General features: G+C 44.3%; 1 protein-coding gene across 1 annotated transcript in view; it reads left to right on the forward strand.

Annotated features, from left to right (window-relative positions):
* NEK2 (NIMA-related kinase 2) overlaps positions 1-8,252 on the forward strand; it is a 13,157-nt gene extending 4,905 nt beyond the window's left edge. The window contains 4 exon segments of the mRNA XM_012638340.1: positions 1-114; positions 1,045-1,264; positions 3,404-3,529; positions 7,365-8,252. The exon segment at positions 1-114 is cut by the window's left edge and continues 10 nt beyond it. Coding sequence (XP_012493794.1) covers positions 1-114; positions 1,045-1,264; positions 3,404-3,529; positions 7,365-7,591 — 687 coding nt within the window. The 3' untranslated portion in view covers positions 7,592-8,252.
* The last annotated feature ends 5,825 nt before the right edge of the window (positions 8,253-14,077 follow it).

The following is a 14,077-nucleotide window of genomic DNA, read 5'->3' on the forward strand; positions in this document are numbered from 1 at the left end:
GCTTTTAACCAGAAAGAACTAGCTGGGAAGATCAGAGAAGGCAAATTCAGGCGAATTCCATACCGTTACTCTGATGAATTGAATGAAATTATTACAAGGATGTTAAATTTAAAGGTAAAGATAGGGTTATATATTGTCTGATTCTAGTGCTCAGTTAAATTCTGGCATATATATCCTCTCTCACAGAGCAATGGAGGCTGAAGAAACATTAAATATGCTTTCTTAGCTAAATATACTCTGTTAACACAAGTGAAAACATATGTAAATTTGGCAAATTGCACATCCTTGCTGGCCCACCTTCTGTGCTTTCTTTATTTCTCTTCCCACTCTCTGCCACACTAACAGATGGTTGGTGGCAAGGAAAGATTGCAAAAAGAATCCAAATCCTCAGTTCCCCCTGTCCTTGCCTACCTCAAAGTGGCAGGTGGTAAGGGAAGGGGCCAGAAGTAAGACTTTATTATTCTGCCTCTAGCTCTAACGGAGAGATTAGAGACCAGAAGGGACAATAAGAAAAAATAGAGAGAAAATAACTTGAGTGAAAAGATTATGTGGACAAACTCCTGACCATGGGATGGGTAGGGAGATGTTCTGGGGATCAGGCTGATGTAAGAGCAGAAGGAAAATGATGTAGGATCACAAAGAAGGATGCAGGTGAAGTAACCGGATTGAAGGTTGGTGAGAGAATAACCTGCTTAATGTAGTTTAGAGTTGTAAGGAAAGTACCTTCCCGAAAACAGACACTCACAATGCTACCAAGCACCCCCACAAGATGTGCCAAAGTACTTCAGGAGTTGAGCCTTCTTAGAAAGGTGAAAAAATGAAAGGAGAAAGTGGTAAGTTAAAATCTGCATTACCTATGGACCCAGAACCTCATGAGTGAAAACCACCAGTGAACTTATTTTTCTAGACATTTAAGACCTACCTATAAAGGAGTCCTTTCTTTTGCCTTGGAGAAATATACATATACGCCCTTTTATTGTAACTGCTCTCTTAGGATGACTGTTCTGTTATGCAATCTGACTAAAACTGAGCATTTTTGCCCAGGATTACCATCGACCTTCTGTTGAAGAAATTCTTGAGAACCCTTTGATAGCAGAGTTGGTTGCAGAAGAGCAAAGAAGAAATCATGAAAGAAGAGGGCGACGATTAGGAGAGCCCGAAAAGTTGCAGGAGTCCAGCCCTATACTGAGTGAGCTGAAACTAAAGGAAATTCAGTTACAGGAGCGAGAGCGAGCCCTCAAAGCCAGAGAAGACAGACTGGAGCGTAAGTCTGAATGGGGGTCAAAGCAAAGGAGAGCTACAATGGGTTATTTTGATGTGTCTGAATATCTATTCGAACAGAATATTTCATATGTGTAGGTCTTATTAGAACCTTTTTATAAACACTTGAGAAACCAAAATATGTATTGTAGACTAAATAATCAACTTGCTGGCACCTCATGTTAGACTTCTTTCTCTGAGTTCAGTTGCTAGTCATTACGTATTATTGGACATTAACTGTGACGGCCCCAACACAATAGCCAGTATTCTTTGCTGTAGAGTTACGTTTTGCTTTCTCATCTTTAATATAAATACCCTAAAGTTTTTCCACTATAAAGAAAGGTCTTAAAATTCTCTGCCTAGGCTGGGCACTGTGGCTTACACCTATAATCCAGCACTTTTGGAGACTGAGTGGGGAGAATTGCTTGAGCCCAGGAGTTTGAGACCAACCTGGACAATATAGGGAGACCCTGTCTGTACAAAAACTTTTAAAAATTAGCCAGGCATTGTGACGCGTACCTGTAATTCTAGCTACTCAGGAGGCTGAGGCACAAAGATCACTTGAGCCTAGTGATTACACCACCGCACTCCAGTCTGGGCGATGGAGCAAGACCCTGTCTCTTAAAAAAAAAAAAAAAAAAATTGCCTCCTTCCGTAATAAAAACTGTAAATTTTATCTTCTGAAATGGCTACTCCAACACAACGCTAGGTTTAAAACCCAATGATATGTAGACTAGATATGTTCAGGCAATTCAACAGAGAATATAGGTACAAGATATTTTAGGTTTGTAAATAATACTCTGGCTGGGCAGGAAGGCTTATGCCTGTAATCTCAGCATTTTGGAAGGCTGAGGTGGGAGGATTGCTTGAGGCCAGGAGTTCGAGACCAGCCTCAGCAACAGAGTGAGACCCTCTCTCTACGAGAAATTTTTTAAAAAATTAGCCGGGCATAGTGACTTGAGCCTGTAGTCCCAGCTACTTGGGAGGCTGAGGCAGGAAGACTGCTCGAGCCCAGGAGTTCACGGTTGCAATGAGCTGTGATATTATGCCACTGTACTCTAGCCTGGGTGACAGAGCAAGACCCTAAAAACAAAATAATATTAATAATAATAATATTCTGATGGGTATTAACGTTGACTTGATGAGTATTAACTGATTAGGTGCTGATTAGTTTTTGATGTTGAATGTCTCTCTACTCCACTAAGATGAGAGCCGCTACCAAGGTTTTAGGATTATGCAAGACAGCAACAGCAGCGAGGCTCTTCATTTTAACTTCAGGAGATGAGAGACGGGGCTGTGTCTGTCTCCTACCACCCTCATGACTCATTTGATTTCACATTTGCAGCTTTACTCGCAATGCAGACTTTAAATTTTTTCAACTTAAATATGCTCATAAAGCATTCAATACATTTGTTCATATTTTACTTCCTACTGGTAATGAAATATTATATAGTCCTGTGAGATATGTTTACTGTATAGATACAACCTATGCTTACCTGGAAAGCTTTTTTTGGGTCAAAGGTATTCTGTAAAAGACAAAAAACAAAAATGAGAAAAAAAGTTTTTCTAAAAACTTTCCCCAGTGTTCTGTAATTTCATACAGCAACTGAAATCTGAATACTTTCTGAATTCTGGGCCGTGAATAAACGGTAGCCATTGTTACTAATCTAAAGAACTCCCTCCCCTAACTAACTTGTGGGTTTTTTCCTTCTGTTTGGGTGCTGTCATTCAACCAAAGAAGAAGGAGATTTTGTACTGTGAGGCCAAGTCACACCCTGAAAATTAACTGTTGCCTGTCCTCAATGGAGAGCAGAGGTGGCTTTAGTTTTTTGTTTTCCCAAATGAGTTACTCCCACACAGTATGACCAAATGTTGAAGCTAACTTTGTACTTGTGTTTAAACAAGTCCTTACAAGAAAACCTGTGATAGCATACAACCTGTTAAAATGCTGAATCAAAAACTAGCACAATCAGGTTGACTGAGGTATACAGTAAGAATCCTTTCACAAAACATTGCTAATCAGTGGTCAGGCATGCTAGTCTTTGTGATAAGAAAAAGTTATAAGATTACCAAATGTAAATTGTTTTATAGCCAGAGTTACTTGTTGATTGTTTTTCTTTTTTTTTCCATTCCCTTTTTAAAGAGAAGGAACGTGAGCTTTGTGTTCGTGAGAGACTAGCAGAAGACAAACTGGTCAGAGCAGAAAATCTGTTGAAGAATTACAGCTTGCTAAAGGAACAGAAGTTCCTGTCTCTGGCGAGTAGTCCAGGTATGAGAATCAACTTAGTCAATAAGCTGGTGCTAAATGGTGCTACAAGCTACCCAGGGTGGCTTAGGTAGCCCTTTTAATTTATAAAGTCTCAAATTTTAAGATAGATTTCATTGAATATATGCATTTCAATGGCAATAAAATTGTTATAGCAATGATTTATTTACTGGGTTCCTAGGCCTGAGGCAATGAATCATGATTTCATCTTCGATTTTATTTATATTATCAAACTACATGTTTAGTATTTGATATTTATTTAGTATTATTAGTATTTATTATATTATTTATTATTTGATATTTAAAAATGAGGGCATTTTAAAAACTGTGCATTTCAGATTTTTCTCTGGGTATATTATCAAAACTATCTCTCTCTACATTTTCAAGCAAAAAATCTGCATTTTAATACTGCCACACCTCATCTTTCATAGAAAGCATGGCTAAAAGGCATGATAAGGCAGGCGCAGTTGCTCACGCCTGTAATCCTGGCACTCTGGGAGGCTGAGGCGGGAGGATCATTTGAGGTCAGGAGTTTGAGAACAGCCTGAGCAAGAGCGAGACCCCATCTCTACTAAAAAAATAAGAAAAAATTAGCCAGGGCGACTAAAAATAGAAAAAAATTAACTGGCCCTGGTGGCATGTGTCTGTAGTAGTCCCAGCTACTCAGGAGGCTGAGGCAGGAGGATCACTTGAGCCCAGGAGTTTGAGGTTGCTATAGGCTGACACTACGGCACTCTAGCCTGGGCAACAACAGCGCGAGACTCTGTCTCAAAAAATAAAAATAAAAAAAAGGCATGATAAGCCAACTACAGAATAAGACTTTTGGATTTTTGCTAAGACCCTTTCAAGTTGAAACACACGTGTCTGTCAAAATTTGGTTGGTTAGTATCTACATGTGCCATGTGCTGTATGTGTTTCTTTTTTTCAGAGTCTGGTACATAGACAGCTTTCTTGGGGCCGTGCCTTTGTGTGGTATTGTCCTTTCGCTCTGCTATAGTGAGAGAGGGTTATTGTATATACCAGTGAACCATTGTCTAACATGCTTTCTCCATTTTGTAGACACCCTAAATCTAATTTAATCTACTCTTAAAGATTATGGAAAATACAAACTGTTAAACATATTTTCCCTTGATTTCTTTATAGCACACATTATTCATTAAAAAGTTTTTTATTGGTTTTAAAAACTGAGCATCTGAATTTTCAATGAAATTTAGCCAAAGTTCTTATGACTCCCTTATTCCATGTAGGACAGCACATATGAAGGCTGTCATTTCCATCTTTAATAAATTGAGAGAGAAGCTGATCACTTTAGTGAGCATTGACAGCATTTTGTAGTGGAACAGACAAAAAAAGCTACTTAGTTTGATGATTACAATAACTTTATAGTGAATAAGTGATAGAAATAAAAGAAATTAGTGATGGAAATAAATGAAACAAAGATTATATGAAATTTCGGCTTCATTTCTGTTCAAAAACCCTCTTGTTTTTGGAATATTGCTACCACTTCAGTTTTTTTATATTTATTAATATTTCAGCTTTTCTTAGATTCCGCACTGTCATCCCTAAGGCCAAATAGACTTAAATCATGATTAGGGTGATATAGTGAGGAGAAAATTTTATCTGGGTGAGTTGCATGCATCAAACCCATTTCATCCTTTGCTCTTTAGCTGGAAGAGCCATTGGGGATGACTCTTCCAGCTAAGGAACACAGCATGAAAAAAAATAGCTAGATAAGGATGATGGGTTTTACGTTACAGAATACGTAGACAGGTATGGGAATCTACCTGTATGTGAATCATGGCAAATATTTTAAATGAGCCATAGGAATCGAGTATCCACTGGGGCGAGGAGACATTTTACTGAGTACTAAAGGTAGTGAGCTTGTCAGGGCCATAAAATAAGCAACATAAGTAATGGGGGGTAGGTGCCATTCTGAACTCAGGACAGTTGGAAATATCCTCTCCCTGTCCTTGGGCTGTAAAATCAGACATGAGGAAGACATCACAAGTATCTCAAGATCATCACAGTAATCAGCAGCATCTTTTTTAAAGCTGTTTTTTGCCTCTTTAGTGAAACACTCATTCTTTTTCTTTAATGAAATCCTAGTTCCTTTTCTAAACACTTTTCTTTCTCATAAAACTATCCCATTAGGAGCCAGGCATGGTGGCACGTGCCTGTAGTCCCAGCTACTCAGGAGGCTAAGGTAGTAGGATCGCTTGAGCCCAGAAGTTCAAGGCTGTAGTGTGCTGTGATCGTGCCTGTGAACAGCCACCACACTCTTAGCCTGGGCAAGATAGCGAGACCCCCATCTCAAAAAAGACAAAAGCAAATAAAACTATCCATTATTAAGACAATGTTGGCTTACAGATGTATAGGTATTTATAGTAATAAAAGTTGGATATATTCAAACAATGGAGTTAAGGTCCAAAAGCAATCCAGTTTGCTTTGAAGTAGAAACAATATACGAAATCGAACTCACAGGACTGTTGGAAGGCAGTGGGTCTGTGTGCCAGCCTGCTCCTCTCTTGGGCCTTTTCCATTCCTTCCACCTGGAATGCTCTTCATCCAGACAGCCCCATGGCTTCTTACTTCCTCATGTTCATCAGGTTATTGCTCAAAAGTCACCTTATGAGGCTTTTCTCCTCACTGTAACCACCACCCAGCATGTGTGTCTCCCTTTCTCAGTGTCATTCTTCCCCATAGTACATGTCACCATCATCAATTATTTCCCATCTGTACTTGTTTGTTTATGGTCTATCTCCTTCTACTAGAAGAGGGCCTCTGTGTGGCTCATACTATGAGCTCAGTAAATATTTGAACATATTTCCTTTAAATTAACACAAAGGAAAAATAAAAAGATTCTGGAATTTAAACCTGCAAGCCTCCAACCCCCAAATATAATGGTTCAGTCAGTAGTTAATACGTAGTGTTGCCAGTTTAAGTAAATAAGATTATTTTTAAAATTATTTTTTCCATGTAAAAAGCAGTTCACATTTTTCACTACCCTTAGTTGATTTACCTTTTCCACATTGAATTTGTTTAGATTCTTTTTGAAACAAGTTTCTAGTCAATTCAGCTGCTTTGAACTAAGTGTCCTTGAACACTTAACCAAAACTGTAGGTGTTCTCTATAAGAAAGAACTGCCTCTATGCTGGAAGTAACGTGTTCTACATAGAAAGGCACTTATTTTCCAGGGTAGACAGACAATGAGCATTGATTTCTGGAAGTTTCATATTGTGGTTCATAATCCCCAATGCATTTAACCTTAAGAGAAAGACTGTCAAGACAATAAGCACTCTGGGAGGCTGAGGCAGGTGGATCGTTTGAGCTCAGGAGTTCAAGACCAGCCTGAGCAAGAGTGAGACCCCGTCTCTACTAAAAATAGAAAGAAATTAGCTGGACAACTAAAAATATATATAGAAAAAATCAGCCGAGCATGGTGGCGCGTGCCTGTAGTCCCAGCTACTCGGGAGACTGAGGCAGAAGGATTGCTTGAGCCCAGGAGTTTGAGGTTGCTAAGAGCCAGGCTGATGCCACGGCACTCACTCTAGCCCGGGCAACAGAGTGAGACTCTGTCTCAAAAAAAAAAAAAAAAAAAAGTGAAACATATGTTCCTTGATTTTTGGCACATCGCAGGATTATTTTTTTCAGTGCTGTGGATTAAAAGACTGATTTCTACCAGCCTCATGCCCCTAACTTCCTATCCCAGAGAAAATAAGACAAGTACCTATTAATAGATTTCAAATGTGAACTAAAAGAGCAAATATTTTTTGGTAAGTATGAAGGAATTGAACTCTGTTAAAGTAACTCGAAACCCTTTTTCTTTTTCTTTCCAAAGAACTTCTTGATCTTCCATCCTCAGTAATTAAGAAGAAAGTTCATTTCAGTGGGGAAAGTAAAGAGAACATCATGAGGAGCGACAATTCTGAGAGGCCTCTCACCTCCAAGTCCAAGTGCAAGGACCTGAAGAAAAGGCTTCATGCTGCTCAGCTGCGGGCTCAAGCCCTGTCAGATATTGAAAAAAATTATCAGCTAAAAAGCAGACAGATCCTAGGTATGCGCTAGCCCTAGCAGAGAGACACAGAGCTGTGCAGAGTTTAATACAACCACCCGTTAAAGATTGATATTCAACTGCTGTAGCTTTATCTACTTGGTTCCATGAGCCATGCCTTTTTGTATAGTAAGCATGATAATTTTGGAATTTCTGTTGCTGTTCTTCAATAATAGTTGTACAAAAATATTCACACCTTTAATTTTTCTTTCTTTTAAGAACACTTTTTAGAAAGAATGATACTTTCTTGGCTGATTGGGCTTTTAATCCTGTGTGTGATTACTGCTAGGAACATGAGATGTGACATTCTAAATCTTGGGAGAAAAAATAATGTTAGGAAAGAATGATTACCCAGGAGTAGCACTTACTAAAAGGTTTTAAATGACTTAGTGGTGCGCTTACAATTGTCATATCCAGATTTAAAACTTAAGTCTGAGGTTTTAAATGTTCTTGACCTTACAAAACCTAATTGGATACAAATTGGTCACTGATACCTTGACATCTTGCTTATAAATATTCCATTGCTCTGCAGTCCAAATCTATTAGCTTTGTAAAAATTCATCACTGTGATGTCTATATTCGTTTTTTTCTTTTTAGTCTATTTAACAGTATATGAGCTGGCTGTCATTTATCCACTTCATCCCCACTAAATAAAATAATTCTTTAGTTTTCTTGTATTCACATCTCTTGCGTTTGTTGGTCTCTTAGTTGGAGCGAGTTGTGCTAATGATTTGTAGGTGTTCACTGTAGGCTAGGGAAGAAAACATGGATCCGACGCTCAAGAGAGCAGTATTCTGCTCTTAAGCTGTGCGGTGCTTCGCCACCCATCTCGTTAATCCACAGGAGCCCGTGGCCCTTAACTGGGTCACGTTTCTCCTCGGGGGTATTTGGCAATGTCTGGAGATGTTTTTTATTATCATGATGGGGGAGGATGCTACTGGCTGCTAGAGGGCACAGGCCAGGGATGCTGCTGTACACCAGGGGCACGGTGCCTCGGAGAACCCTGCTGGGGTGTCTAGGGAGATGGCCGGAGGCAGGACCATGCGTGAGCAGAGGCTCTAAGTCCCCATGCACACTCATTGTCCCATTGGCTTCACAAAACACAAATTCAAAGATACAATTATTAAGAATTTCAAGACTGCAACCACAGGGCATTAGACCCCAGGCGCGGGGCCCTTCCGAATGCCAGGTCCTTCTACCTGCAGGGTCCCGTGCGGCTGCGCTCCTCACTCGCCTGTGGACCACCCTTTCCATTAGCTAACTCCTTTTCTACCTTAGAAAAGTTTTCATTTTGGAATGTGTGGTGTGCTGAGTAGGTTCTCTAATTTTCCCCATCCCAGACTCCACCCTTATTTTCATTCGTTCTTTGATTCAATCAATTATTGAGCGCCTCCTATGAGCCAGGCACTGTTTAAGGTGCTGAAGATACAGCCGCGAGGAAACGCTGAAATCCCTGCCCTTATTGCCCCATTCAAGTGGGCAAGACAGCAAGCAACTGGGGCCCACACAGGGCACAGGGAGTAAGGATGGAGGGGCAGGGAGGGCGGGCTTGCGATTTTAGAAGAGGTGGTAATTCGGGGTGCAGCTACCAATGGGAGGTTAGGGGGGAGATGGGAGTGGAGGAGAAAAGGGAAAGGGGAGAGCTAGCTGGTGGGGGGAGGGGAGGGAAGACATCGTGGGGACTGGAGCGAAACTGGGAGAAGCAATAGGGCGGGACCTGAAAGGAGGCAGAGGCTTGGAACCGAGGAGACGCATTTTTAATCTGATTGTGCAGCCCCTCTCCCTGCTCTGAAGCCAACGAAACCTAGTTTCCCGTTCCCCGCGAGAGCTGGGAACACCAGGCACGTCGGGGCAGTGGTGGTAGGTTAGAAGGGCATCTCTTAGACGGGCCCATGAGGAGCGGGTTCCTTCCAAATGGTGTTTCTTCTGCATCGCTTTGCATCCTTCTAGGATGTTGCGCCGGACACCAGCACCATGCTCACCATTACAGAGTTTAACTGTTTAAGCAATAAGGAGTGTAACCAAGCACACGGGCGTTTGAAAAACGGCCACCGGAGTGGAATTAGACAGTGGAACCACACGGTGGCGCTGTGGCTCTGTCAGCCCAGCCGCGCCGCGCTCCGCAGCCGGCCGAGCACCCGCTGGTCCCTGCGCGGTGGTCACATGCCAGGCGTTGATCAAGCGCCTGCACTGCCCACGGTACCCGTCAAGCAGGTGTCATTCGTGTCACGTTTTGCACGAGGAGGCAGACTCAGAAGCGCAGTTCCAAAGCTCACGCTCTTGACCATGAACCTTCACTGCCTGTCCCCACAAGACAGCAAGAGGCAGACTTTGCTCCCCAAACCATCCAGTTCCCCACAGCGATGGGTCAAGGGTGATAATCCATGGTTTACCCGAGACATCTGAACGACTGAGGAAGCTGCATGCAGAGCCAGCGTGTTTGGGGACAGTGGCCCTCCAGATCCTCGGGCAGGAGGGATGGTTTAGCGTGGGTGAAGGCCTGGGAGCAGTTCAAGTGACTCCAGTAGGACCCCGTGCCCCCTTGCTCAGCATGGTCCACAGCACGGCTTCCGTTTCCTTGAAAGCCCAGCACGATGCCCAGTCCCCCCAGAGCCACCTCACTCAGACCTGCCCTGCCCTGAAGTGTTTTACGTTTCCGGGGGACCCTCCTCCTTCCAGGACAAAGCCCTTGCCATTAGGAAGCTACTTCCCTGAGAGACTTAAGGTTGCCCTCCTAGGCTGGGCTTGGGATCAATGCAAAAGGCGATGCAAAGCAGCTGTTTCAAAGAGAGTGAAGTGAATCAGACTTACCAGCAAGAAAGGATTATTGTTCGCTGTGACCTGGTGGCTGGGAAAATAGGGATCCGTGTTGGATTGGTGGGTTTCACAGCAAGAAGGAGGATGCAGCCAGCCCTCCCAGAGGCTTCCCTGACCCCTCTCTCGCCCGCCTCAGGAAGAGCAGAGGTCAGCGGCTGAGGGCCACCAGGGCACTTTGCTCACCTCCAGGCTCCTGCCTTACATTTCTGACACCACGACCGACCGCAGCAATGGCCCTGGGGCGCCACAGCGCTCCTCAAGCTGCTGAAATCCCAGACACCCCAGGCTGACCATCACTCGACTCCCAGGACCCCCCAGCCAGGAAATAAATCCCCACCCCAACTTTCTCTGAGACAACACACTGGCTGTCTTGATCGACCGAGTGTTCTGTAATCTCAGTCACACATTCACAGGAAAATGTTCACAGCGGCTGATTTTATTCACTATATTAAAAAAAATTAGTCTTTCTGTAAATTATGAAGTGATAACATTATTGTAAAAAATTCTAACACTACGGAAATATATAGAGTGAAAAATAAAAAGTAAATCCACCCTCACCCATAATCCCACTTTCTGTCTGTCTCTCCAGAGTAGCTGTTAATAATTTGGTGTTTGGTGTTTCTTTTCAGAACTTGTGTGTGTGGTAGGGGGATCAGGTGGGGGAGGTGGGGTGTCTCTCTGTACGGGGTCTGTGTGTGTCTATGTGTATGCGTCCGAGTGTGTGTATTCAAAACACACAAATGGGATCTTCGGACATGGCCTGTTCTTTAATTTGCTTTTTTCAATTAAAAATAATCCTTTCTTGTTGGTACATTAAATTCTCTTCCTTCTTTTTCAGGCAGTCGCCTTGGCTCATCCCTTGCCTTCATCCCCAGTCCGTTCTAGGAGGCAGCCTTACCTTGGGCCTCTGAGGGAACTACCTTGTCTCCATCAGCCAGCAAGGTGGGGGACACGGCCGCTGCCCCCAGAAGGTGGCCGCTGCAGGCACCGCCTTCGAAGCACTCACACGTCCCCACAAGGTAGTTCGGTGCTCCGGTCACAGAACCACTGGCCCCGGCTCTATCCTTCGGAACCTCGTGGCCGATTAACCGGGGAAGTGGATACATGTACGGAAAGGAAGCTCGCAGTCAGCAGGGTTTGGCTGCCCCATGGGCAAGCGTTTGATGGAGAGTCTTAGGGCTCGTTGCAGATCTCACCCAACTCTCCCCTCTGCTCCCTCTCCGCAGTGTTGGCCTGCTTGCCCTGAGGACAGTGGCTCCTGCTGGGGTACAAACGACACCCCGACTTAGATTTCCTGCAGCTGCCCTGCGCTTGGCTTGCTTGTTCAACCTCTCTGAACTTCGCTTTCCTCATCCGTGAAACAGAGACACTAATACAGTAATAAAGATTAAGCAGGATAAACTGTAGTCAAGAACCTAGAACAGTACCTGCCTGTAAATGTATTCCACCTGACTTCAGGAAAGATTTAAAGTGGCTTGTAAGACTACTTGGTTATAATAAAATGCACGTATTCAAAGTAAGGAGGAAGAAGACAACCTACGGTGAAGCCAGGGATAAGTCCAGCATGAGGATTATACTTAATTACATACTTACCATTTTGGGGCAGCAAATTTGGCTCTAAGCTTCCTAGTGGCCAAAGCAAAAGGGGCAAGTGGGTAGTTATCCCCTAGAGGCCCATAACACAAAGGCAGTCTCCTTGCTCAGGAAATGTTGAACCACTCTGGATACCGAGGCGAGAGGGTTTCTCCCTTGCACCCTTGTGAGGAGGACACTGTACGGAGGAAGGAGCATCCTCAATGACATCTGTGTAGTCTGTGCCGCTCGATGCTCAGGACTCCCCTTCTTACCGCCACCCTCCACATAGCCTGCTCGCATCACCCCGAGCTCAAGTCAGCAAAAGCTGTTGTAAGTGGGAGAATATTTTTAAAAATATGTTCATGTGTTTTTCTCTTTCACAGTTCTGTATATTTGCCTCTTTGTCCGCCCCCACGTTCAAGAAGTGTGCCTTGAGGAGGATTAGGATTGTTACAGCAAGAACGTCGAGAGAAAGAAAAAGTCACTATTCAGCTGGTGACATCCAAGGCACCAAGGCACGAGATTTGCACGTGCAGCGTGTAGAGGTTGGGCTGTGACAAGAGGGAGAAGGATTTCCTAACCCCCCTGAGCTCCCATTAAGGTAGCAAGAGCCCGGCCTAGAGGACCAGACCGCAGAGTCTGACACGGGACAGGGAAGGAAAGCCCCCAGGATGCGGTGTGAGCCGGGACGCTCCGCTGACTCTGACGTGCGTGTGAATCACCTGGCACCTTGTTAACAAGCAAATTCCGATTCAGCAGGGCCAGGCTGGGGCTTGAGAGTCTACACTGCTAATAAGCTTCCAGGCGACACTGAGGCTGCTTGTGGGTGGACCACTGTCTGGCAGCAAGGTGTTAGGGATGTCAAGGCTAAAGTGTGGGGGTCAGGAGCCCTCTCCTCCAGGCCCAGGGATTGCGGGAAGAGGATGGGTGGAAATCAGGCCCCAGGTGGTCGCACTCAGGTGTGCTGACCTTCCGATTCCAGGCTAAAGCCCCAGAATGACAGGGTGGGGGGAGTTTAACAGATTGAGGAAAAAGGCAAAAACAGAGGGTCTTTTGTTCCCTGTCCTCCATTTAGAACTCTGATACATGGGAGGGCACTGTGCTGGGGGCAGGAGAGAGTACTTGGCTTGACGTTCCCAAAGCCCTTGATGCCACATAACGTGGCAGGGACTGGAAGAGACCCAGCTTCCTGCGTGTCCCCATGGGGGTTTCCAATGAGAATCTGGCTAGGGGCACAGGTGAGCCTTGGACCGAATGGGAGTCACAACCACACTTCGCAAGTCGGCAGAGCTTTTGGGAACAGAGGAGGTGCCCAGTGGGTTGTTCATGCCAAGAAAACAAGCCAGAGGCTATACCCACCATGGATGTCAGCAGCAGGTGTCCCCAGCATAGCCAGGGACAGACTAGGCCAGCCCAGCTCAAGTGCCAGACGGTCACATAGAGCAGAGAGCTGTGCAAGGACATGAGGACTTGGAGATTTCCTGGTGCCACATTAGCAAGAGGGCCCAGGAGAGGTGAAATGGCTCATTAGAGGTGAACTTTGGCTTCACTGGATATTTGCCCCAGACCAGTCAATTAATTAGCCTATTACTGTTTCTGTCCCTAATCAGGAGGAGATTATGGTGATATTAGATTTGTTACAGGAAACAGAAGCCACCTCTTTGCTCATCTGGGCAGAGTGCGTGCATTTTTTTTTAAATAGGCATAACAAAGGTAATCTGTTTTTCTGTTTCTTGGGGTTTTGTTTGTTTGTTTGTTTTTTGAGACGGGGTCTTACTCTATTGCCTGAGCTAGAGTGCAGTGGCATGATCGTAGCTCACTGCAACCTCAAACGCCTGGGCTCAAGTGATCCTCCTGTCTCAGCCTCCCGAGTAGCTGGGACTACAGGGGAGCACTATCACATCCAGCTAATTTTTCTATTTTTTATAGAGATGGGGTCTCGCTATGTTGCTCAGGCTGGTCTTGAACTCCTGGGCTCAAGCAATCCTCCCACCTGGGCCTCCCAAAGTGCTGGGATTACAGGCCTGAGTCACCTCGCCCGGCCGTCAAAAGTAATGTGTAACGCTGCTCAGCACATAGTCCTTACTGCCATTGAAGAGAGTGCACAC

Source organism: Propithecus coquereli, unplaced genomic scaffold (genome assembly GCF_000956105.1).
Source record: "Propithecus coquereli isolate 6110/MARCELLA unplaced genomic scaffold, Pcoq_1.0 Scaffold129, whole genome shotgun sequence".
NCBI classification, from domain to species: Eukaryota; Metazoa; Chordata; class Mammalia; order Primates; family Indriidae; genus Propithecus; species Propithecus coquereli.